We start from the raw sequence: 27,048 nt of genomic DNA on the forward strand, positions 1-27,048 counted from the left end.
ATGAAGGTTTGGGAATATTTTAGAAATGTTGCATTTAGGGCAGGTTCACACCATTTTTCGGACAAGATCTGGTCCGGAAAATGGTGTGAACCTCCCGCAGTTCCAGTGCATTCCAGACCAGATAAAATAAGACCAGCAGTATTTGTCTGGTCTGGAACAGACCTGCGTTGGTGTGAACAGAGGCCAAAAATAGCATAGGAATACATTAGGATGCATTTTGGGTCTGGAAACAATCTGGTCTGGTCTGGAGATGATCTGGATGTGGTGTGAATGGGCCCAAGACATGCTCTAATTAAACTCTTCAGTAAAATTGCCTTCACAGAGCTTCTCACTTGAACATTCCAGTCCTTTGGTATGGGAGCATTCTGCACCCAGTGTGAGGAAATTAAATATTGGTTGTTATTACACCAAAATATTGAAAAATAACATTGCTGTTTTGTATTTTACACCTAAATGTTCCTTTACGATTCCTGTATGCTTTTCCCTGTGTAGGTGGGGAACCCGCGTGTGGAGCTGACTCTGACAGAGCTGCAAGACATGGCCAGCCGCCAACAGCAACAGATCGAGAACCAGCAACAGATGTTGGTGGCCAAGGTGAGCAGGTTCATTTCTCAGCATTACACTGTATAGAAGCAGAGCTCTTTTTAGCTAGATTAAAACTGATCAATGTATCAATGGCAGCAGATGAAGGAATTGATCTTGTTGTCTGTAGTGACTAATCATGTTCTCCTTTTTAACTGCCAATACAGCATTGAACGAATGAAAGGGGAAAAAACAAAGCATTAGAGTAACATTACTACAGCATACAAAGACATTTTAGACAATTGTGCACTTCTAGCCTTGTGGTAACAGTTCGGAGAAGGCCCTTTTCTGTTCCAGCATGACTGTGCAGATGGCTTTGTGTACAGCGGCAAAGAGAAATGATTTGACCAGTTTGGTGTGGAGGAAATTTAGTGGCCCACACAGAGATCTGATCTCAACTTTACCGGACACCTTTAGGGTGTATTTGAATGTCAAATGCGAGCCAGGTCTTCTCGTCCAACATTAGTACCTGTTGTCACAAATGCTCGTTTGCTGAATGGGCGCAAATTTCTGTAGACACGCACCAAAATATTGTGGCAAACCTACTCAAATGGCTGGATGCTGTTGTAGCTGTAAAGGTGGTGGTTGTGGAAAATCCCGGTTAGTGTCTGACTTTGGAATGGGGTGTTTAACAAGCTCATATAGGTGTGATGTTCAGGTGTACACAAACTTTTGGCCATAGAGGTATGAGTGCATACCTGTAAGGTGTGAGGTCATATGTGGCCAAAGCCAAGCCAGTGATGGTTATTGCCTGACCTTCATTATCAGCTGGTTTAGTTGGCAGTCATTCTCTTCTGCTATCTCTGCCTTTCTCTTCATCACAGTCAACATTCTGTTTTATTATCTCTCGAGTGCTTATCTCTCTTTACTTCTGGGCCCACAAAACTAGACAACAGGGAGCCATTTTGCTCCATCAGGAAGAGGCTCTAGGCCGCAGGAAATGGCAGACGGAGGAAGCCACACAGATGTGTAGGACTCTGTGTTTACATTGCCGCTGTTTGTTTTCCTGTGTGTACCGAACCACCAGCTTTTGTTTTATGTGTGATCATGAAAATGGCTTTCCTGTACCAGCTGAGCCTTTCTTTTTTTCTTTTGCTGGATTGGCAGGAGCAGCGCCTGCGGTATCTAAAGCAACAAGAGCGCCGTCAGCTGCAGACTGTCTCAGAGACTGAAAAACTTCAAAAGCTGAAGGAGAGAGTGGAAACGCAGGAGAGCAAACTGAAGAAGATCCGAGCCATGAGAGGACAGGCGGACTACAGCAAAGTCATGAATGGAAATATATGTAGGTCTGCTCGCTAACCAAGCCATGTTACAAATAGCCAAAAGCTTCCTAACCTTTTTTTTTGGGTTGGATAGAATATGCAATGATTAAAACTCTTTACATTTATTATTTGCTGTAGTGTCCCATTGGGGAGATTTCCCCTTACTTCCTGTTCCAGACAAACAACAGGTAGTGAGAGGAGATCTCTCTAGACTGGGGGGAAATCCCCTCTTTTGCAGTTGTCGCCCCTTTGGAAGAGTTCCCCTCTATTTCTCTTCTTTTAACAACCCTAATATTTTGGATTTCCCATCATTATCTGTTCTAGTGACAATGGCCATCATTACAGAGGGGAGAATCTCACTAATGGGCACACTAACAGCAATAAATGTTTGATGGAGTTAATACACCCCACTCCATCCAAAAATAAAAAAAACTTTTGACCTTAGGTATACTTTGTGTTCAACTGATGAATACAGGGTTCCTACCCTAAAATGAATGTACGAGGGGAGGCCAATATGTTCTTACCCTCACCATGATCTAGATGTGCTAGGGATCTGAAATTTTGCAGTTTTATAGGTGGATATCTTGGTAATATGCATGCATCTTGGTAATATGCATGCCATTTTTCATTTTTCGTGGTGAATTGTAGTTAGAACCAAGGGAAATGGAGTAGGTGTCATGCCTGGACAAAGTTAAATACCGAGCCGTGATTAGGTTCCTCCATCTTCAAGGGAAATCTCCCCAAATAATCGAGGTGCAGAAACTGTCACTTTTGTTTGCGATTGTGTCTATGAATCTCTGCCCCATCCACCTTACTCACCTGACCTGGCACCTTCGGACTTCTTCCTGTTTCCAAATCTGAAGAAACAGATTTCCTTTAAAGATGGAAGAATCTAATCACGGCTTGGTATTCAACTTTGTCTGGCATGACACCAACTCCAATTCTCTTGGCTCTTAACTACAATTCACCATGACATACAAAAACAAAAATTGCCATGCATATTACCAATATATCCACCTATAAACCTGCAACATTTCAGATCCCGAGCACATCTAGATCATGGTGAGTGTAATAACTTATTGGCCTCCCCTCTTATAAAATGCAGTATCTAGTGTATGTTAGAATAAAGCACACACCACAATCCGGTCACTATATAAAATTTGTTGTACAGAGTTTGTGTATTTACACATACAAATGCTGCTGTGATTTATTCAAATGATTATTTGAGGGTACGGATGTTTGCAGTAATAACATGATTCCATTAGTACAGAAATCGATTGCATGCAGTAAGTTCATGAAGTCAAGGTAGCTGCAAATAAATTAGTAAACACAAAGCACTCAAAACTCCAGCAATTATAGGGGAAGTGTTTTTTTCATAAAATGCCAATGTGCTGTGCAAAAATGCATTGGTATTAGAGAAATAGTAAGCAATGTGGAAATCTGTTATACAGACCCAGTGTATTTAAAGAGAATAAGGAAGTCAAAGAGTTACAGAACGAGTGTATATTCCCATTGCAAGGTTTCACTGCCCAATGTCCAAACTCTGATTGGCTGATAATTTAGAGCATTGAATAGGAGCACTGATCTGCTTACATGGTGTATCCGACATTGATACCTGAGAACATGGTACCACTTCCTACCCTGGAGCTGAGTTGGTGTGACCTAAAATATTAAGAGTGTTGCGCTAATGGCTTTGGGCCTTTTTTATTGATGTTCCGCTCATGTTCTAGCAGCTGCTGAGATTGAGCACATCAGTGACGTGTTCCAGGAGAAGCAGCAGGAGCTGCAGGCTGCAGTGCAAAAAGTGGAGCAACTCACGCAGCAGCTGGAAGACCTGCGGAAAGGGAAGTTGAATGGATTCCAGACCTACAATGGGCAGATGACGGGGCCTGCTGCACTGGAGCTGAAGAAGCTGTATCAGGAGCTTCAGGTAAGGGGCAAATTTGTAAAACTGCAAAAATTACGATTCCCCTGAATCAGTATATTGATCCAGGCTTATGACCTTATGACCGGCAGTCGATGCTGAGTGAATCACAGAGGAGCCTGTTATGTATTACGGAGATGCTTTTGTGATCAGTTTCCTTTTATTGGATGGATTATTTGTTGATTTTGGTGAATTATTCACCACAGTATTTTATTTGTGATATTTATAAAGTCACTCTGAAGTGCCCCACTGTTAAGTTGCATTTTTTTTAAATATTGGCCATGTCCACATGGCTGACTCTATTGTGTATGAACAACAGATGATGATCTTCAAAGATAAAAAAGTGCTGGCCACGTGAAAATTCTTGCTTTAGCGTCAGCATTTTCTTAGTCCCTGACCTGTATGTAAATAGCAAGAGATGTCAAAACTCCTGACCTGCATACTTGTTCTAGATCAGTGGCTGAGAAAGTATGAAAGCCATGGCTTCAGCATGACAGCCAGGCAACTAGCAAGAACGTTGGACAAGAGCAGCCTACATGGTGGTCTCTGGATAGGTTTCTTCTAAAGGCAAAATTCAAAACATTAAATTTAACAGAGATGTATGCTTTTCTTGGCAGTGTTTTTAATGCTTAACTCCAGGAAGATATTGGAAACTTAAATGTCTTTTAAGTGGTGCTAGTATTAATACCTGAATTTGAGTGGTCAGACCTCCTTTACAGCATTACTCAGACTAAGAGAGAGAAGGCCAGTATTTGGGGACATTCAGATATCCTGCATTCATGTGCACTGACAAGGAACATGCTTACCGGAGGAGAGAGCAGCAAGATGAGCTCACCAGTCGTATTGCTGCTCCTTTACTGTCCTTGAGGCAGGGGGGAAACCTAGCTGTGTTGCTTACTTGCAGCAGAGAAAGGTCTGGTCACCAGGCTGGCTGTGTTTCGTAAAGCTCAGTTGGACAAGAAAATAAGTAAACCAGCCCCCATATTTGTACTTTGTGGTTTTTATTTGCCTGGGACTCAGCTTTAAAATCATTGTTTTCTTGTCTCTTCAAGCCTGTCAGTCTTTAGGTCTATTTCATGTGCCTCTCGTTGGCAGTAGCGCAGTCTTACTGAACCATGAGAAACGGAAACAGTAAAACGTCAGAAATACAGTCGAGTCAGTAGTACCTGAAAGGGAGGGCAGCATTCATGGTACATATTTCTGTTCATTCTGTGCTTGGTCCTTTAGCATCCCTATCAGTGAAATGCATTCTATAGATTGTAGAAGAACAGTTTTTGCTTCTGCGAAGCTTCTTTGGCAGAAACCTTTATTATGCTTACACTGGGTTCAAAACTCGCAAGTAAAGTCGTGTAGTATATCTGAGGCATAAATGTGTTCATTTTGAAGGTTTTCTGTGTTTTTTTCATTTTAGATCAGAAACCGCCTTAACCAGGAGCAGAACACAAAGCTCCAGCAGCAAAAAGAGTTATTAAACAAGCGCAATATGGAGGTCGCCATCATGGATAAGCGTATAAATGAACTGCGCGAGCGGCTCTACAAGAAAAAAGTTGAGGCACGTCAAAAAGAGAACATTCCCGTAAGATGAACTACTCAACAGCCGCTCTGTGCCTTTTATTGTTTCTTAGATGTTTCACCAGTTCATTATGTTGCACCAACGTCCATTTCACCAGTGTCCTATCCCAGGTTTCCCCTTCATTTATACAACAACCTCAATTTGATTTGCACCAACATCATGATGATTGCTCTGTTTTTTTTATCACGTCATTCAAAGCAGGTTGTCTTTGTAGGTTGTATGTTTCCCAATATTCTTCACCACCTGCTAATCCTGCAGCTCAACTCTCTGCAGAGTCCCTACTTCCTGTTCGCCTTTGGTGCGAATTCCTCTCGTTCATTTTGAGGGCGCATGCATCTAATCCAAATCTAGAAAATGTTAATAAAATTCCAACAAAAGCAGACAGTTTTTTGATCAGTGACTTAAAATGTATCTATAGCAAGGAAAGGTTTGGAACCTTTGTTGGGTTTTGGGGTCCTTTTTTTTTTTTGGCCATCTTTGTCACAATGGGGAGATTGGCATTCACTTCTTGTCCTGAAATCACAATAGAATGTGAGATGAAATCCCCTTTAAGATGGTTTTTGCTGGACAAGTGTCTCCATTGGAAGATTTGCCCTCTTCCTGTTCCAACTATAACATTTTGGATTTCCCTTTACCTTCTGTCTTGGTGACAATATGCACCAGGAGCGACAGTAGGAATCTCTTTAATACAGACATGGTAAACAAAAACAAAAAAGGTTCCAACTCATTCCTATTCTTTCTAAATCTAAACATTATTTTGGGTTATGTGTTTATTCAACCCTCTACGGTCTGCTAGCTCTCACTACACTGAGCAAATTTTCGTTTGGAGCATTTGCTCCAAACGAAAAATCATCAGAGCTACTTGAACTGGGAATAAGAAGTCTCTTATGGGATTCACCACGTTGTCCTCTTGGATGCCTATGCCTTGTGCCACCTAGAGTGAGAGAGAGTCGTCACATTATTTCACTGTAAAGAGCACAGCAAAAGCCACTCATGTATTTTTTGTATTTACTTACAGTTGAATCGCATCAATGGGGCACCGTCTCCTCAGTCTACGTTGGCATCTGGGCGAGTCGCTGCTGTGGGCCCTTACATCCAGATTCCGAACACAGTAAATTATACCCTGCCTGCTGACCCAGTGAAACCTCAGTCCTTGTCTCTTGCCGCTACTGGAACACACACCCGCTCGAAGTCTGGTAGGTCGATGGCGCAAATAAGACGAAAAGTGTTTAAAATGTTTGTTTTTTTTGTTCAACTGTATAACTTTATTTTGTAAGTTAAATGTTACAGAAGAAAGCAAAGGAACGTATACTGTCTGCAAAACAAATTCTTATATGGTTGTCCTTTCAGCTATTGTTTGATAAGAGACTGGAAGTATTAAACAGTTGTGTGTGGGATACAGGGCATACAATAATCCTCAACATTTTATCATCTAAATTTTTTTACTCTTCCTTTATTGACTATGTCCCACCTTCATCCAATTCCCTGGCATTCCCAACTTATTTCATTTTACTATTCCCTTGTCATGAATTCCATAGTGATGGGGGACCTCAAATATCTGCATAGCTCATCATGGAGTGTGTCATTATTACACATAAGCACCGGGGCTGACTACAGGGGCCTCAATATAGCAGTTTTAATATCTTCATAGTCTCTTCAGCTTTGCTGATGGAGGCAATTCACTTGGTTGATTAGTTGTTAACCTTGCTGAATCCTAGTTAAATATTTTGTAAAATGGCACCCATCATCTCAGGGTATAACTATTATTTAATGACTTCCCTAAAGGTTCAAGAATGGCCCACTACCACTTATATAGCCTGTCCCCCACCTCTGGCCTGCAGCCACTGCTCCTTATGTGAGAATATCGGGCTTGCTTGCTGAATTGGACCAATCAGCATAGAACATAAGCTCTACAGTGCTTAGCTGCAGGCTAGTGGTGGTGGTAGGCCTTTCTTACACTGATTAGGACAAGAAAATCATTGGAAACTTGTCATATTGGTGCACCCATAAATGATGGGGGCAGTTTTGTTAAACTAACAAATTGGCATTTTCAATACAATAAGGAATGTATTCATAAACAATTCACATAGCTAGTTTCTTTCCAGGCCGAATGTAATATGAGGATAATAACGTCCTATGGCCACTGGATGAAGCTGAGGAGCATAGGAAAAAAATATTTCCTCTGTGAATTGGTCAATGTGATAATTCTATGCACATGTTATAAGTAAGGTAGAGGACACCTAGTAGGTGCAGCTTGTACCTATTGGTGACAGATTGATCGTAATATGTCATTCACCTCACTCTGTGGCTTAACATTGAAGAACACGTTAAACATTTTCCGCCCCAAGTCCAATAGAATATAGGAATTAACTGACACCAGTTTTGAGGGTATAGTGACTTGTAGATTGATGACTTCCATTTGGTGAGAAGTTGTATTTTTTTAGTTGTGTTTTTATCTAATCATTCTCTGTTTCATGCTGTAATGATCTGACCATTCTCCATCTATGTGTTAATGAACATTCATTGTTGTCATTCTGATGGCCTTACTTTTAAAGGGGAAGTAAAGGGGTCCTCATCTTGAAAGTGTACCTGTCATAAGAGATGTATTTAAAGCTGCCGTTAATAACCTCCCCCCTTAAAGGAGAACTATGAGGCGAGTGCTTTTCACTCACCACGTAGTTCTAGCCGACCTGTGACAATGAGACTCTCACAGGTCGGCTCAGTAGATCGGGAGGTGAGCGAACACATACCGGCGTTCGCTCACCTCTCGATCCTGTCACGGCTCTCTGCCGTGACAGGGGAGGGGCTGGATTCCCCCCGCTCCGATCCGCCAGCGCTGACTGGTGGAACGGACGGGGGAGGGGGCGGGTACAGCTGGTTCTGCCTCTAGATAGGCAGAGCCACATGTCAGTCACGCAGCTGGGCGGATCCCGGCACAATTGTCGGGATCCGCTTCAGCTGCGGCGTCTCAGTATACCGCGAGCAGCAGATTGCGGTATACTGAGCCTAGGGTGACGGGAGGATGCTAGTTTGTGTCCTCCCGTTACCCTAAGGAGAACTATGGGGAAAAGCCTTAACCCCATAGTTCTCCTTTTAAAAATGCTAGATGCCAGGCTGTAATATCACCTGCTGACTTCAGAGTCACTGACCAGAAAATGAGGAGTTATTAATTTTCTGATCTGGTAGAGTTGAATAATTCCCATTGTAAGATAATTCTACACCTATATCTGCCCGACTACAGTTGGTCATAGACATAAGATAGAGTTCGGGTTAGCAGGTGTGATGCAGCTCTTCAACAATCATCCTATAAAATTAATGTTTCTTTACCATGGCCACTTCACCCATGTGTTTATGTTCAAGGACTCGGCAAGTTCTGTCCATCTTACCATGGTGTTAGACAGAATATTTTGTTGTTGGCCAAAAAAATCCAACCTGGTTGCCTGTTCCCGCAATTTGCTTGGATACAGCAATTGGCTTGGTTCCCGCAATATGATTGGCTAAGGATACCACAGGCACAAAGTTAAATGGGTTTCCTGCTGCGCCATCTAGTGGTGACATCTGGTATTGACCATTCAGGCATAGTGGGGCTCTTTTAAATTTTCAGGCCATCAGGAAAATCACAACCCTGTGATGAGTGGGGGTGGAGTTTATAGAAGAAGGGGTGTGCTGGTTCATCATACTGTATTGGGTTCTGATAAAGCTGTAAGACATTACCCTGTATTGATCAAAATTTCTGTCCACCTTGCAGCATAAATGGCCACCTCATTTCTACCTGTCACAGGTGAACAAGTATAGAAAACTAATAAACAATGAGGCCCATTACTTCTCTTTTAAAGTCCCTTTGCAAATTGAATGTTGCCTCATTAAATAGTGCACTTATTATTTTATTTGTAGTACTATTCCAGTGTATATGTTGCATTTCTCACATCACTCTTCTTTTTTTGCATCCTAATGTCTTGTCCTATGTCTTGTGTCTCTTCTTGGTCTTTTGTGTCTCCCTTTTCTCTCTTTTTTTTTTTTTGATCTTCTTCCGCTGATGTGTCTTTCTTTCCTGACCTTGGGGTGTCTGGCTGTACTTGTCATCCTCCAATAGAGGGAGACGGTGAGTGTGTGAAAAAATCTCCAGGTCCTTGGAAGGTTTCAGATTTAGACATTATGGTGGATCCCATGCTGTCATCTCCCAATTCCTCTCTTCAGTCTTCTGATCTCATCCATCAGGCACCTGAACTCTCTGACAGTCTAAACAGTGAGTCTGCTCGGCAGGACCTCTTGTAGTTCCATTGCTTAAATGCAACTTGCTTTCACTTGTCAACTTGCCCCTGTATACTAATTCACTTCTGAGTTGTAGTAGCTTTTAAGGTTTTACTAGGTGAGTAGTCTCCTAGGTAACAGCAATAAAGCAAATTTCCCTTTAGTCCTGTGCACATCTTAACTGTATGAAAGGCATGGTCTACCCAATACTGATATTAGTATGCAAAGGGTGATGCATCACCTCACTGGCTTCTTATACATGTGGGATCTTCAGCATTAAAGTCTCTGCCCACAATTCCCAGCTCTGCCTCTGCTGTGGGTGGTATGGTGAGCTATCATGCCCCCTATTTTTTTTTTTTATACATTAGAGGGATTATGGAAGCTCTCCTCGCTGCGGCAGGAGGAGAGTTTTTTTTTTTTAGCAGAAGGAAGAGATGGTGGCAATATGTTACCCTGAGTCCCAGCAAGATATAAAAGATACCTGTACTGCAAATAGATTGCCATTGCTGGTCTGTTGAAAAAAACAGTTGCCTGCCTGCCTCTAGCTTTAATGTGTATGTTTAGCCAAAACTTTAGTTTTTGGATAGGGAAGTGTTAAAATCATATATCTAGATAGATATAGATCTAGAGATATATCATATAATATAATATTGGGCGAGATTTCCCATCACTTCTTGTGCCAGAAAATGTTTGAATTGCCTTTCGGTGACAATGGTCACCAGTAAGTACAATTAAAGGAATGAATCTCTTCAGCGGGACTAAGACAGCATTAAAAACGTGACATGGGGTCTAACCCTTGCCCTCTCTATCCAAAACTAAGGGGGGGAAAAAAACAAAAAATGCATAGAGCTACCTAAATACTTTGAGTCACTGGCCTGGAACAAGCATGCAACAAGGGAAGTAATTTGAACTCTCGATCTGCATACCTGTTACAGGTCATTGAATGAGATTGTATTAAAGCCATTGGATCAGTGTGATAGCCAGGCGACTGGTATTTTAAGGAGAGCTCGTCAATGGCCGCTTATATATTTCAGCACAGGTTTCGTTTTAGGAAGCCAATGGCCAGAACTCACCCATAACTGATATATTTTAGTGGAACACACATGCCATTATGAAGAAGCAATATAACATTACAAATATGGATGATCACAAACATAACATAACCCAGTTCAGTGCAGTTAGCTTTGTTTCTCAGACTAGAAGGCAATGCAAAGTTCTGTGATGTACAAAGTGCAGTAACTTCGTGCAGCCAATAAAAAGTAAATTCATTGTTAATTTCACTATAATACATGGGGAATGGATTATCTGCTGCATGTTATTTACTAGGGATGTACCGATACTTTTCGAGCTCCAAGACTAGACTAGAGAACAATTCAGAAGTTTGGAGGCAGCTGTCATTTGTAAGGAGCACACGGAGCTCCCGGGATTTGTACATCTCGGTTTTAATGTATGATTTTGTTTTTATAAATATAAATAAAGGGATGCACTGATACCAGTTTTGCGAGTACAAGTACTGATACTTGTCCAAGTACTCACAGATACAAGTACTGATACATTTACCGGCTAATGATTTCAGGACAGTGGTGGAGCGCCAGAGCCCGGTCCCAGCTGCAACCACTGCAACCCTGGTAGTGCTCATGAAAATGCCAAGTATCCGTGCATCCCTAGTATTTACACTTGTGGACTTGCACTGCACTTTGTACTGCCAGTACACCCACTAATAAGAACTAAGTGTATTGTCCTACAGCCTCCAGCTGTGCTTAAACTACAAATCCCAATATGCCTCTGGGAGTCATGTCTGTAACTGTCATTCTTGCAGTGCCTCATGGGACTTGTAGTCTCACAGCAGCTGGAGCGCCGAAGTTGCCCTCCCCTGTTCTACAGCGAGGTTTGGATTTGCAGTGGAAAATGACAGTTGTCCAGTGAAAACCCAAATCTGGTTGTTTTCCATAAAGGAGACATAAAAAGGAAATAGAAGTTCACTGCAAACAGGAAGGGTGGTTGACTTGTGGGGAGGAGTGTTAGAATTTGGCATAAGCTTGGCTGGTGTCATATGAGATCCCAATGTGCTCTGGTTCCAGGTCACATGGTCTGCACCAACGTGGGCAGCAATGACAGCCGAGTCTTTCATTTACCTTCTGTCATCACTCCAATGCACACCTGCTGTGTTCGGTCACATGACCTGGAACCATAGAGGCATCTAATCTCATTTTTAGGAGACAGGTGCCGATTCTCATACCCCTCTCCTTCATTGTTTAATGTGGATCTAAAATCTAAGCTTAGGCATCCTATGCGTTATAAATCACCTTTCACATATTTCAGTGTTGGCCCTTTTAAGTTTGTTTGCCCTTTTATTTTTGTACTTTGTAACATTGAAGGTTTTAACAGGATTCCTTTTTGGTGCGTTTTTTTTTCTTTTGTTTTGCATTGCGCAGAGCGTGTCACACTCGAGAAGAAAGGCTCATGGACAGCGACAGAGCTTGATAGCATTCCCCAGCTCGTTTCCACAAAGCCTGACCTTGTGGAGTGTATGTTGTGTCCTGTGTGGCAGAATAATCTGATCGCCTTGAAATAATGCAAATGATTGCTTGCCGATTGGCTGCTATTAATCAGTGACTCTAGGGCAGAACTGGGCTTCCTGTGACAAATCCACAATAAGTGTCTATCAGTGGTAGGCAATTTCTGCACTCCGGCTGGAGTGAAACTACAAATCCTGCCATGCCTCTGGTACCCATGCCTATAGCCATGCCTATTGCAGTGCCTCATGGGCCTTGTAGTTCCACAACAACTGGAGTACCATAATTGCCTACCCCTGATCTATATCTATTAACACATGCATGCTGGGACTTCCTTCACTCCTATAATAATCAAAGTGCTGCAAAAGGAAGAGTTGGGCAGGCGGATACTCTGCTTGGTGTCCAATGATAAAGGTTTGAGTACATTTTGGAAGTGTTCATTAGAAAAGGCAAAGAAACCACTCACCAGGAGGTAGCTATAGAAGCAGGTGAATGGTATCTTTGTCCTCTCTAGTGTTCCTGTCATGTCAGCGGCAGATCACCAATAAGGACCACTAGAGTGTCATAGGCTTTGGGTGTGGTAAGCTTAACGGCCATTCAACTTGCAGCACACCAAACCAATTCCCAGTGTACATTTACCGCAGTCATATAAAAAATAGCTGGGATTGTCATTGGAGGATTAAAGGGTAACTCCAGCCAAACTTCTAAATACAGGGGGGTCTGTTTATATACAATTTGCAGTCATTCACCGTGGGAATCTCTGAACGTTTGTTCTGTCAGAAGCAAACATTTTGTAGTATATTTTGTTTTCCGGTTGAATGTAATACCACATTATGGCCTCTAGATGGAGCTGAGGAGTATACAAAGATGTATTTATTTCCTATGCTCCTCAGCTCCATCTGATGGCCAATATGTGGTATTACATTACATTCAACCTGAAAAGAAAATATAGTGAGCTACATCAGAAAGAGTGTCTGTATTGTCTGCAGCAGCCAATAAGATTCCCCCTTTCATTGTCAGATCTTAGGGCGCTAAATTACTTCAGAAACCTGATTTACCCCCTTTTGGTAACACAAGGCATTTCCCTTCAGACACTTTTCACACTTGAAGCCCAGGATGCCTAGACCTGCTCTAGATAATCACTGTTGCAGTTTTAATTCCCAATAAATGTCCTTTTTATTTTTTTAGGTTAATTAACTTTTTTTTAAATTGTCTTTCTGATAATTTAATTTTCCTGAAATTGGGGCAGGGAATTAAGCAAGTGGCTGGAGATGGATGGCACAGCTGAATAAGATGAACCAGGAAAAGCAACAAAAACTAGAGCAAACCAAACTGGAACAATTGTCACGTAGCAAGTGATCAGCATCTCAGTTTGGATTGCACTTCCTGTAATTCAGCCCCAGTTTATGGTTTAGAATGTACAGAGAAGTGGAGCGAATGTATAACAAATACTCCATCACCTAGAGGAATTCTCTAAACTGCATTGGGGGGTAGGGATGGTGCTGTCTGGTTGCTGTGAAGTTTCACACTGCCATTGCCCCAGGTTTCAGAAATCATTAGGCCCAAGTAACTATAATACCATCGTGCAGGCAGAGGGTAAAGGAAAGTTTTCCTTTCTTACTGGTTTTTACTATTCTCATGCTGCTCTCTTGCATGCCCAGAGGACCAGCAGCAGAATGGAATGTTGACCTGGTTTAGGTATAGACAACCAAGACCAAAATTGTTTGGGTTCATAGAAGAGTGGAATAACATATTGCTACTGTTGTTGCTCCTTTTTCATTCTGGCAGTACAGTGAGGTTCTAATACACGTCAAGGGCAGCTGGTCAGGAAAGTCATCTATATAAACTTTTATTTGACGTTGCTGTGGTCTCGCCCAACATTTAGGTCCATTCAAGACTAACGTTTTGTTGGACATCGGCAGGCAGGTTAAATCAAATTTTTAACACCCAACAAGCCAAGCAGAGCAAGACTTCCTCTTTCGTCATCAAATGTCTGTTAACTAGAATCCTGGGGCCTGATCCAGCCCACCAGTGTCTACCCAAAAGATAATATAGGTGTTGCGTACAATGGACCCTTCATAGGTCTGAGTGCCTTCCTTAACCTGCTATATTTACGTGGGAAAATCAAGAAATAAACACACAAACTTACTCTTGCTGTCCTTAGAGTGGGACTGGGATCTTTAGTGGTTCTGCTGGTTCCTTTTCTGATGTCTCATAAAGCCATTTGCAGATAGTAGGCTCCAGTGGTGTGCCGTGCCTTCTGAGCTGGGTGAGGCACCCCCCAGCCCGTCGAAGCTCCGCCCCAGCTCAGTAAGCAGGCTGTGTGGGGAGGAGGAAGGGAGGAGACGGGGATGGGTCTCCCTGTCCCTCACTTGCTCCTCACTGCTGAGGCATCGAGATTGATGGCCTCAATGGGTTTTTTTTTTTTTTTTTGCTTTCTTTGCCATTGGTCCAAGCCATCCACAGAGCTGACGCCTCTAACACAGAGTAGAGGCTTTGACAGCTCTTGCCTCACCAGTTAGGTTACACAAGCAGAGGAGAAAGCCCGCTGCTGTGTAATCTAACTACCTGTCAAAATTAACAGGCAGCGCTCTGTCCATGACCAGTTACGCAGCGGGGAGGCTTTCCTTGCTGTGTAACCTGTAACAAGCCGACCTGAATGGAGGAAAAGCTGTCAGCTTCAGACTTGAAGCTGAGACCTTTTTCTTCATAATACTAGGTGAGGCTCTGCCTTCCCTGGCCGCACATCCCGGGTAGGCTCTCATCATAGTTTTAGAGAAGGCATCCCTTCAAAAGTATACTCTCTCTAGGTTATCTCACAACTGGCCCACAGCTACAAGCAGGGAAAACACCTTAAATTATTCCAGGGAAACCTATATAACGCTTTAAAAAAAAATCATAGCTTGCCTCTCCTCCCCCTGCGCTCAGCATCTTTGCTTTTGTTCCGGATATGGATGATGATTTAGCGCTGGTGGCATTGTATCAGGTATGAGGGGCACTATAATAATTCAATTGTATCACTCAGGTGCACATGCCCTTTAATTCTGCACCAAAGCATACACATGGAAGTAAACATTAATTTCCTGTTGATTAACGCTTGTGTCAATCTTGAACAATCACCCAATCACAATATAACCTTTTCTAGTATTAATGGTATTTATACATAATTAATACTAATGATTACAGCTTCAGCAAGGCTTTTCCCTTCCAGTCATTGTGGTTCCTCAGTAAAGGGCTCCGTTTTATAGACATTTGTATGTTTCTGATTTTCCAGCCAGTGACTCCACCTGGCCTGCACTGAAACAGAATGCGATGTCTGTGGTTAAAACACCGCCACTTGGCACTTCCGACTGGAAGGAATCCAATATGGAAACTGGATTTAAAACCGTGCCAATATCAAGCCAGCCCTTACCGTCTGCCGCAGTGGGGCCCACTGAGAAGCTGGTAAGTTGTTTTTTTTTTTTTTTGTGTGTATTTTATAGATGTTTTGAAAGCGGTGTTGGCAGATCTGCACTGTGTGGGAAGACCTTCTATACATCGGAGGATTTAGCATGTGTTCCACTAGCCTCTGACCCTCATTAGTGCAGAATTGTATTGTGGCAAACTGGGATATTGCTTAGCCCTAAAGTGAACCTGTATACCTGTTATATTAAAAAAAAAGTGCTTTGTCCATGCATGAAAAAGCTCCAGGTTTACTTTAATCCTCTGACCTTTGGCAGCAAAACATATTTGCCTTTCCTTCTCTTCAGCTGCCGGTACAGGAAAAGCACCATATTGGCTACTAGTCGGTCAAGTCGTAACTTACACAAGTTTGGGGATTCTCTCCATGTGAAAGTGCTGGTGCTTAGTGATTGATCCAGCGCTGTCACAAGGAGCGAGTCACATACCTGAACTGTACAGGTCTTTTATTTTCTCCCAGCAGCTGAATGTAGTGAATGTGTTCTGCTGAGCTGGGGGATTTAAAAAAAATGTATTTTATAGATGTTTTGAAAGCGGTGTTGGCAGATCTGCACTGTGTGGGAAGACCTTCTATACATCGGAGGATTTAGCATGTGTTCCACTAGCCTCTGACCCTCATTAGTGCAGAATTGTATTGTGGCAAACTGGGATATTGCTTAGCCCTAAAGTGAACCTGTATACCTGTTATATTAAAAAAAAAGTGCTTTGTCCATGCATGAAAAAGCTCCAGGTTTACTTTAATCCTCTGACCTTTGGCAGCAAAACATATTTGCCTTTCCTTCTCTTCAGCTGCCGGTACAGGAAAAGCACCATATTGGCTACTAGTCGGTCAAGTCGTAACTTACACAAGTTTGGGGATTCTCTCCATGTGAAAGTGCTGGTGCTTAGTGATTGATCCAGCGCTGTCACAAGGAGCGAGTCACATACCTGAACTGTACAGGTCTTTTATTTTCTCCCAGCAGCTGAATGTAGTGAATGTGTTCTGCTGAGCTGGGGGATTTAAAAAAACCCATGGTACTTCGCCCTATATGGGTTGGGCTTTGCATTGATCTGGGGCATTAAAAGTAAATGTACATGTGTGTTTTATATTTTAGTTGTACTTTCAAAGTTTAACTGCTGTTGTTTACCAACTTCTGCACGTCCTAGTACCTGGTTGTCATGCTGGTCTGATGGCTTCATACTGGCCAAACACTAGAATGCAGATCAGGCGCACTGCAGCTGTATATTTGTGGCTCTGGGACTTGGTGTTGACATGTCATATGGACCTCTAGGCAACTAGATTTTCAGAAGTAGATCATCAATGGCAGTTTATGGGTTTAATTCAACATCTTAATGATTCCTGGTTTTCAGTCTACAGATGGCGGGAAGTTGCCCTCTCCAATCCCAGGATTGAGTAAGACGCTGCCACACAATTACGGCATGTACCAGGGACCTCTTCCCTTGAGTGCTACAAATTCTTTGGAGAGGAGAAAAGATGGAAGCTTGACCAGACCCGGCTCTGGACCCACAGCCCGTACACGTCCACTTCCTTTACCTCCCCCAAGTAATGCCCACCTTCCAGGCTCCTCCCAGCAAATCCAGCAGAGGATTTCTGTCCCTCCCAGCCCTACCTACCCACCCTCCTCTTCCCCCTTGTTTCCTGGAACAGACACTAGACCTGACCCCCCCTTAACTGTGGCTATTCGACCTTTTCTGGCCGAAAAGGGATCCCGGCCACAGTCACCTAGGAAAGGACCACAGACCGTAAACTCCAGTTCTATTTATTCTATGTACCTTCAACAATCAACGCCACCAAAGAACTATCAACAAGCTGTATATAACACCCTCAACAAATCTGTGAAAGCAGGTAAGTGTTATGGTGAAGTGTGACAACCAAATGGGTATATTTTATCATGAACCCCTCCCTTTCAGAAATGATCCTCAGCTGGGATTGTCTTCTGAGGATATGATAACTAAACATTGTATTATTGACTGGAGTGGCAGCACTGGCCTTGCTATTGTCCAAGCACGTCATCAAATTCACTTTGGTTTGTGCTATAGGATAGATTCAGTAATATTCTCCAATGGAATTGATTACCGCAATATTCCTACTTGGGTCACAAATGTGATGGCATAACAAACTGAAAGTTTATTGGTATTGTATTTGCCAATAGTGTTTGTTTTCGTTAGTTTTTTTTATAGAGGGCAATTTTTCTAATCCATGCAAGGGCATCATATACAGCTGTATAGCTTGGGGTGAATGCACCCAAATACTGCTTGCAGATGAGTAAAAAGATGTGTTTATATAGAGTCACCATGAAGGTTGATGTATGCCTAGGGTGACCTATAATAGAATCTTGCAGTGACCTTCTAAATTTTGCAGGCCTGGAGGAAATACCGGAGTTCCACGGGTCTTCCTTACCCAAATTCCCGTCCAATGGATAGTTAACAATAAAAGACTGTTTTGCCACCAGATATTTTCCAATGAATATGAGGAACGCTAGTTAACACGTTGGGTATGGCCTGATTGTGAGCTGAGCTATAACATTGTTAATTGTTCTATAAGTTGAACTCGATGGACTAGTGTCTTTTTTTCAGCCTGACTAACTATGTCCAGTAGTGGTTTTTTAGTTCTGTATTAGTGACCCTGTCCTCTTTACTTCCAGTATATGGCAAACCAGTCGTCCAGTCTGGATCGTCCAATTCCTCCCCACTCCCTTTCCTACATAATGCACAGGCTCAGGGTGGAGAAAAAGAGGGTGAAGTGGATGGCAGTGTTCCAACCGGGGAAGGCAATGGAGTGGAAAACATCCCTCGTCCCCTTAGTCCAACCAAGCTGACCCCCATAGTTCACTCCCCTCTGAGGTATCAAAGTGATGCTGACTTGGAGGCTCTTAGGAGAAAACTTGCCAATGCACCAAGACCTTTAAAGAAGAGGAGTTCTATAACTGAGCCTGAAGGTCCGAGTGGCCCCAACATACAGAAATTGCTGTACCAGCGTTTCAATACCTTGGCTGGGGGCATGGAAGTTCCACCTTTCTACCAGCAGTGCAACCCGCAAGAGCATGTCGGCGTGTCAGCCGATGTGGACAATGGTAACGCGGGCACTAATGGTAACGTGGAGGAGGCAGGTTCTTTACAGCCACCCATTCCTCCCCCTGCATCGCTCGTTCCTCTGCCACCAGCACCCGAACCACAAGTCTCCTCAGATGACAATGACAACAAGGTCTGCTCACCTATCACAGAGGAACTGGTCAGCAGCGAGATTATTAACCAGATTTCAGATGCAACTGAAGACAATAATAATAATCCAGCTATAGTCTCTTCCAATGAGAAGACGCCAAGCCCAATACTTGAAGAAGCATCTCCAGTCAAAGAGGAGGCACCAGCACCAGCCACTGTGCCGCCACAGAGGCCTTCTGTAAGTAACATGCCTACTTCCTCCTTGTGGCCCATGTAAGAACTCCTGTTAGTTATATATCAAGTTTATTTGAAATGTAAAAGCTATGCGACATTCCACCTAAGATGATATTTCACTTGTTAGATAGTGGAGAATTTTAGTAGACCGTGCCAACTTCCGTCTGGAATTTCTAGCTGCCTGGCTGACGTGCAGAGTCCTCTGTATACTCATTCTGGGTTAGTGGCTCAAAGTATTAAAGCAGAAGGATTGCTATAACATCCAGGCATCGAGTCCTTCCAGTGGTAGAGGTCGGCAGTAGCAGCCTCTATTTTTCGCTAGTATGTTTTCTTTTACATCCCCTAACAGTTTCTTATATTTCTAATGAACTGGTCTCACTCAGGAGCGTTGTCATTGACAGCACAGGGGGTATACCCATAGTACCCAGATCTTTGGCGAGTGGCTTAAGGGAGGCAGGGCATCAGGAATCGTGGAAGAGGGGCATCTGCCAATGAAACAAAAATAAGACCCATACACACAGCACCCAGGGGAAGGTAGTAGTTATGGGGCTACTATTTTCAGCAGGGGATTATGCACCTGTATGGTAAAAAGGTGAGGCTGGAGTTGGGTGTAAACCGGACGAGGCTGCTGAAAGCAAAGCTGATAACTCCAATTGTTTCAGTTATGAAATATTTTCTTCCATTAATATTTACTTTTGACATCCATGTCTTGATTCAGAGGTAATGGTTGCTGTGGCCAGGTTTGCTCAGCACCTGTCTCCTAAGAAGCTTGGCTGACAGAGGCAATGTGTGTGTTCTTCCTGAGTCTCCCATAGGACAGGAGAGAATAGGGAGCAATACTAGAACGATCCACCTGTTGACTGACCACCATACATCAAGAGTGACACTACACAAATATTTATACTGTGACAGATGGGTGTTGGAAGAGGACAAGCTTAACTTCTACAAATATGTTTGGCAGGATAAACTGTTACACTTATATTTGCTACAGCCGTGTGTTTAGCCGTTGGGTTAGAGCTCTTCTTTAGTGAAAATGCTCTGGGCAATTTCCGGTACTGCAGGAAAACAAGGTAGACTACCTTACTAATGCATCCATGTCCCAGTTAGGTATAATGAACTGGTGCCCTGCAGCCTCTCTGCACTGTCTGTCCATATTCACTAATGATCCTGCAGCCTAGAGGGGCACAGAGTACAGCAGCATATCTAGGTGCGGGTACCGGCCTGCTCTCTGGTTTGATCTTCCAGACCTTATTTAGCTGGTCAGCAATCATTACTGTCTGTCCATCTAAATCTACATTTCAATGTTCCCTGTCTATTCTATACAGAACTTTGTTGCTGATGAATGGAGCAAGCATTGCCTCCAGGGGCTTCCAGGGAGTTATGTGGCCAAACCTTTATTATTGGGAAACAATGCATAACGGTATTCAAGGGCTTTATATGTCAGAGGTTCAGACTAACCCATGTTGTTAAATGTGATCTATTTCTCTATCTGCAGGTGAAACGCACTAATCTGAAGAAGCCAAATTCTGAGCGCACTGGACATGGATTACGTGTGAAGTTCAACCCCCTGGCTCTGCTGCTTGATGCGTCCCTGGAAGGGGAGTTTGACCTGGTCCAGAGGATCATATATGAGGTACAGATACTTCCTCAGTAGGGGTAAGAAGTTGTCTGCCAGAGATTAGTAATGACACACTGTGTCCTTGTTCAGGTGGAAGATCCCAGCAAGCCCAACGATGAGGGAATCACTCCTCTGCACAACGCCGTGTGCGCTGGGCACCATCACATTGTCAAGTTCTTGCTGGACTTTGGTGTTAATGTGAACGCGGCTGACAGCGATGGCTGGTAAGTGCTGCCACCCTTAACATGGCTTTTAAAGGCATATCATCCTCCTCCTTTACTCCTGAGTCACTGGCTGGAAACAAGTATTTGTGGCAGGAGTTAAACTTTCCAGGCTCACACCCTCCTCCCTATTTTTCCTTTATCACCCCATAAAAGTTACAGGGACTCCTGACACCTTTGTTCTAATCGTTGCCCTACATAGGAAGACCATTCTATTGATTACAGGATGACATATTGTTTGATAATCTCAGTTTTATTGCCAATGCTGGCACCTTCCATGGACAAGCTGAGGCTGCTCTATTTAACGCACCGTAGTTATTTTTCTTTTTCTGAAATGGGCGTCATGTATAGTAAAATAAAAAAAATCACTTGGCTCAATGCTTCTTCCTGGTCAGTTATTCACTTGACCGCCCTTGGAGTCTGCATGTAAAAAAAAATCTTGTTAGCAATGGTGGATATTTCCATCCTGCCGGGTTCCCTTTAAGAGGAGAATCATATTAGTGGAATGATTCTTTTCTTATAACAAAGCCAAAAATGTGATCTGAGGCTTCGGAGGACATAAAACCAGCCATGAAATCAAATATCACCTAATGATATGGCTGTGTATGGCCATGCCTCCTCCTCGGCTGGTCATATCTGCAAGTGTTGGGGGTGGCACACATAGACAATGGAGCTTATGGACTGATAATGACTTTACATCAAATCTATTGGAAGAAGGTCAAAATCTGACAGCTGGGTAAGTCAGCAGACGTTATAAGCTGGCGGATTATACTACATAAGTCAGCTCCCCCCCCCTGAGCTGACCCTGATGCTTCTCCAATTCCTGGTAGTGAACATGCACACCCTCTACCTCCTTCCCACAATGCAACGCACAGTGCTTGAGCAAACCATACAGCCGTGTGTAGGCATTGGGGATGTGTGCTATCATTTCTGATACAACCTTTAGAATATTGGACAACTCACTGATGGCTAAACAAATGAAGAGGTAAGATTGGCCATACATCTTACAGTCTGATTGCCCAATTTCCCAAAAATGTTCCAGCAGCTGTGTGGTCTGAGGTCACATGTGATGCATTCAATTTATACCCCGTCAGATACAATTCTTGTACCGCATAGTAATTGGTACAACGTGTACTGTCTGGTACAGTTCCTTAACTCTTTAACAATTGTACCAGCCGCTATACGTTTTAATGCAGTCATTGGCCTTACTGAGGAATTCCCCCGCTGAGTGTGTCCAGATTGTACAATCAGATTGCTGTGTGTGTGTGTCCATCTTTAGTGGATCGTTACTGACGGGTTTTGCATTGATTTCAGATTGTGTCCTCACCTTCTTTGCTTTCCTCCTGCCAGGACTCCTCTACACTGCGCAGCCTCCTGTAACAGCGTCCACCTGTGTAAGATGCTGGTGGAGTGCGGGGCGGCCATCTTTGCCACCACCATTAGTGACACCGAGACGGCCGCTGACAAATGTGAAGAGATGGAAGAAGGATACATCCAATGTTCACAGTTTCTCTATGGTAATTTACAGCCCGATGCAGTATGAAGCTGCCCCTCCCCTTTCATACAGGAACCCCGTCCTGTTATATATCGGGCTTGTTCAGGCGTTGTCTTCTAACATTCTCTCTGAAATGATCACCGGCCATTTCATGTTGAAGTTTTATTTTTTTAGTCAATATTATTTAGAATTCTTCTCGATTATTTTCAGGTTTATAGATTGATTATTTTTTTTTTTTTTATTGATTTCATGATATCTTTATTTTTGTTAGAGTTCTGCTTGGAATATTTAAACTAAAAAAAGGTTTGACCCACTTAAAAGCTGAACTCCAGGCAAAACGGCTTAATGCAGACATGAAATTCATATATGGGATTTCCTGTCAAAGGATTTCTGTCCATCCATTCATGAGATTTACACACCTCTGTCACACAGCACAGCCCTCTCTGGAAGGGCAGGAGGCCTGATTTTCTCGGCTTTAATTCGCTGACTGGCTCCATGTGTTGCTTCTCCTTCCCCAGACTGAGATCTGTTGTATTAAAAAAAACTGCAAAAGGGCTGATAACAAGCCAAATTTAGGTACTTGCAAAACTTCCATTAAAGAAGTTAAAAGGGATTTTTGTATTCACCGTAAAATCGTTTTTCTTAGTCTATTGAGGGACACAGGAAGTCCTAAAATGTCAGGTTATACTGCCACCTACAGGAGCAAGCCAAAAAAACAAAAACCTGTAGGCCAAGTCAGGACAACCCCTTTTACTACCAGCATGCCTCAGTTTTGTAGCAGAATCAAGAGCATGATCATAAACGCAGAGAGGTGGGACCTGTGCCCCGCAATGGACTCCAAGATAAAAGATTTTACGGTGAATACAAAAATCCTGTTTTCTCTCTCGTCCATAGAAGGACACAGGAAATCATGAATTTTTGGGATGTCCAAAGGAATTTACAACCAGTAACAAGCTCAATGTAATCAGGAAGTGGTGAGGGCCCAAAGCTGGCATCAGAGGAGGCGGAGACATCCCCCTGGTAGAACTTGTGAATAGAAAGCTGAGGCCTCATCGCAGTCCTTAGTGGCCTCACAGCGGGGGAATCCTCCAGTGAATGTGTTTTTTTGTTCTCATCACACAGGTGTTCAGGAGAAATTGGGGGTAATGAACAAAGGACTGGTATATGCCCTGTGGGATTTTGAAGCACAAAACGCTGATGAGCTGCCCTTCCGGGAAGGCGACGCCGTTACAATTCTGAGACGCAAAGACGACGCAGAGACGGACTGGTGGTGGGCGCGTCTTAATGAAAAGGAAGGATATGTGCCTAAGAACCTTCTGGGGGTAAGGGTCCTATAATGTCTGTGTAGATTGTGTACTATGAAAGTAGGACTGAAGCTTTTAGTTCTGGATAGAGTAAGGGAGGGTCCACTTGTCATCTGTGTCTGAGATTTCCCTTCACTTCCTGTCTGATACTCACAATGGAAGTGAGAGCAAATCCCTCCAGAGGTAAATCTCTGGTGCTCAGCAGAGTCACGAGAAGTGTGAATAATGTGAATAAGAACATATAACAAACAGAGAGAGAGAGATGATTAAAAAAAAACTAATTTGACACATTTAGTGCTTCTTCTGTGAACTTTTCAGATGAAATGCTCCACAGTTCCTACAGCTACAGATGTCAGTGAGATCTTGTGTTAAAGCTCATCTATTGCTTGCTAATTACATGTACCGTATTTTGCGGTCCATAAGACGCACCGGACCATAGGACGCAGGGAGGTCCGGCACGCCTTATGGAGCACTCGACAGACAGTAGCTTCTGTCACAGCTTTTATGACAGAAGCTGCAGTTAGTGACCGCTGAGACAGGTGGCGCTGTAATTACAGCGCCACGGTCTCAGTGATCACACAGAGCAGACGAAGAACGTCCGTTCTTCGTCTGCTCTATGGTGATCTTCGCCGCTGCTCGGTTTTAATACGAGTGATCACTGCATGTCTCGGGTGTCGGGATTCGCTCCATAAGACGCAGGCACATTTTCCCCCTCCTTTTGGGGGGAAAAAAGTTCGTCTTATGGAGCGAAAAATACGGTAAATACTTGTATGTCTCTGACAGTTTCAGAGTGAGGTTAGCTCAGTCACGTGTGTGTGTGTGCACGCCCGTGCAGAGAGACCCAATCCCGGGAGCGGTGCTGCATGTAATTGTGTGCAGCAACCTGTACCTCTATATAGGAGGACGCTGCTGCCTGCAGTTACACACAGACCTGTGCATCCGCGAGGGACAGGGTGCCCGCACTTAGATGCAGCCATTGCGTGCCCAAGTGCTGGCACCCAGACTAGTACGGATGTGCAGGTTCGGGTCTGCATGCAGCCGCATCCTTACATAGGGAAATACAGGCTGCTGCACACAATTACACGCAGCACCTGCCCCCCCTGGGATTGAGTCTTTGTATTACGGAGATGCACACCCATGTGAACGAGTGTTAGGGTTAAGTACTGGGCAAAGCTTATGTTTTGCTCATGTTTTTGGGTGAGGAGCGGGTTACAGGCAGGTCAAGGTTATGGGTTGAATGGCACCTTCTCAGCACCAGAAGGCCTGCATCGGGTTCTTGGGGAACAAACATAAATATTTCTACTAGCAATGTTGCAGTATCGGCTTTTAAAGCATTCATATGGATATAATAGAAAAGTAATTTTAGGTGAACTGCACCATTCAAACTATAAGTGACTTTAGAATCACCGAAGCCTCATGTTTGAAGAGTTTGCTTTAGGAAAGGGTTTCCATTGTCTAAGGCGGCGTGTTGGATTGTAGCTGGAGAGCTGGCCACACACACATTGCAATGTGATGAGATTGTACAGTTATGTGCGGGTCTACCTCAGCATGCATTCTGTTTTATATCCATTGCCCAGCCCTTCAAAAGCTGGCCACACACCTTACAATTATCTGCAGATTTTCTGTGGTCAGATGGAAAAGGTGCAACAGATTCCTCCATCTACACTTAAGGCCCCGTTCCCACTGCGCGATATGCAAATTGCGCGTTTGTCGCACGATTTGCATATTGCGAGATATCGCGAGATTTGCCGCGCGATATCGCGTTCAAGCTTGCATTGAGCAAGCTTGAGTCGCGGCTAAATCCGCTCCAAAAAGGGTCCTGCTGTAGCGACACACGATCCGCGACAGCAGGACCCTTTGCCCCATTGAAATGCGTTGGAGCGCGGTAATTTGCCGCGATATCGCGGGAATTACCGCGCGATAAATCGCTCAATGTGAACGGGGCTTTACTGTGTGGATGGAGTAATCTCCACCTGGGCCAATCTGTTGCACTTTTTCCATCTGACCACAGAAAATCTGCAGATAATTGTAAGGTGTATGGGCACCTTCACACTACTTGGTTGCTGGTGAATGTAAAGTTCAGTCGGATGAAGTGTATGGCCAGCTTAGACTTGATTTGTAGGGACAACCGAACACTGTTCGTGGATAGAGTGCCACAATCTTTCACCTTTTTCCTTTTGTTTCACACAGCTGTATCCCCGGATCAAACCTAGACAGCGAACCTTGGCTTGAACTCTGAAAGCCTGGAATTTCCTACATACACTGGAAGGAAAGGCACACCAAGCTATAAACATTTCATGGACCATCAGCGGATCTGATCCGCAATCTGCAGAACTGCAGACATTAGAAGTACAGTGTGTTCTGTGATGTATTCTACCCCCTCCCCCCTCCTGGGTCATTTACAGGCTTGAGCGTTCATACAATCTGCTCATGGACTCTGCAGGACTATTTTTGGATCGGACTCACCAGGGTGCAACTGTGGAGACGTGACACTGTCCTCCGGTACCGCACAACGTCCCCGGTGTAAATAGTTAATTCTGCCCGCTTTCCTGCCAGTAATGTTATAGTGCCAGTGCATAGAGTAAAGGCCGGACCCCATACCATCACCCACATAGGGCACTTACATCTCAGGCGTTTTCCGTTGTGTGTGTGTGTGATGGTCATTGTGGGTCTGTTTAGCACATTTCCAAAAAGGGTGTTTTTTTTGTGTGTTTTTTGTCATTTTCAAACCAGAAGTGTGTAATGAAAAGTTTAGTTTTCAGCACTTGGGAGATGCCGGTGTGGTGGGATTGGTAAGTAGACGAATGCCTGAGACAGGGTAGTGATGGAGGAGAGAGAGTGAAGTATAAGCGGGTTCATTGCACAAAGTGTTGTATAGAGAGGACAGGAAGTGAGAGGTTATGAAGGCCGCAGAGTGATGTGTGTTTTTATGTTGGTGATGGAAGTTGTGATGGAAGTTGTAAGTCGGGGGGGAGTAGATTACTGTTTGCACTTTTCACGTCTAGAAGAAAGTTATTGGACGTTATTTGCTAGCACTGTGAGGAGAGCCATCCCCTGCCGTAACGCATAGCAACGTTCATTAGCCAAAACCAAATTGACCGGTTGCTATGGGTTACTGCTTTGTTGTGTCTGCTCTCTTAAAGGCCTTTTCCACATTAAATGTTTAGGTCACTTTTAGGAGGACGGTGATGGGTGGAAACGCCAACTGCTTCTTATATATTTCTAGGACTGCAGATGTCCCTTCAGCACCTTTTGTCTGCTAGCCCAAGGCCAATAGATCGTTGTCACTCTGTTGTAGTGGGATTGCCCAGTTATATTTGATGTATTACAATCTACCAGGCTAGGAGACTCCATTGGCCAGCTTCATTTAGGGCTGAAGCCACTGGGTGGAACTGGGAGTTCCGGTTGAGCCGTATAAGAAGTCAGCAGGCTGAGATGGACTTTAAT

At 43.6% G+C, this 27,048-nt stretch overlaps 1 protein-coding gene across 2 annotated transcripts in view; it reads left to right on the forward strand.

Moving 5' to 3' along the window:
* Positions 1–26,768, forward strand: part of PPP1R13B (protein phosphatase 1 regulatory subunit 13B) — a 73,199-nt gene extending 46,431 nt beyond the window's left edge. Inside the window, exons 5-18 of one of the 2 annotated variants that reach the window (XM_018556649.1) lie at positions 493–594; positions 1,690–1,864; positions 3,578–3,774; positions 5,180–5,344; positions 6,360–6,537; positions 9,435–9,587; positions 15,383–15,552; positions 16,918–17,413; positions 18,213–18,967; positions 20,459–20,596; positions 20,672–20,805; positions 22,153–22,319; positions 23,420–23,619; positions 25,792–26,768. In XM_018556649.1, coding sequence (XP_018412151.1) covers positions 493–594; positions 1,690–1,864; positions 3,578–3,774; positions 5,180–5,344; positions 6,360–6,537; positions 9,435–9,587; positions 15,383–15,552; positions 16,918–17,413; positions 18,213–18,967; positions 20,459–20,596; positions 20,672–20,805; positions 22,153–22,319; positions 23,420–23,619; positions 25,792–25,833 — 3,072 coding nt within the window. In that variant the 3' untranslated portion in view covers positions 25,834–26,768. Of the gene's footprint in view, positions 1–492; positions 595–1,689; positions 1,865–3,574; positions 3,775–5,179; positions 5,345–6,359; positions 6,538–9,434; positions 9,588–15,382; positions 15,553–16,917; positions 17,414–18,212; positions 18,968–20,458; positions 20,597–20,671; positions 20,806–22,152; positions 22,320–23,419; positions 23,620–25,791 lie in introns of both variants that reach the window. The other variant, XM_018556657.1, reaches the window with a different exon arrangement.
* Positions 26,769–27,048: the final 280 nt, after the last annotated feature.

Source organism: Nanorana parkeri, unplaced genomic scaffold (assembly GCF_000935625.1).
Source record: "Nanorana parkeri isolate BGI_ZX_2015 unplaced genomic scaffold, ASM93562v1 scaffold12, whole genome shotgun sequence".
Lineage (NCBI taxonomy): Eukaryota > Metazoa > Chordata > Amphibia > Anura > Dicroglossidae > Nanorana > Nanorana parkeri.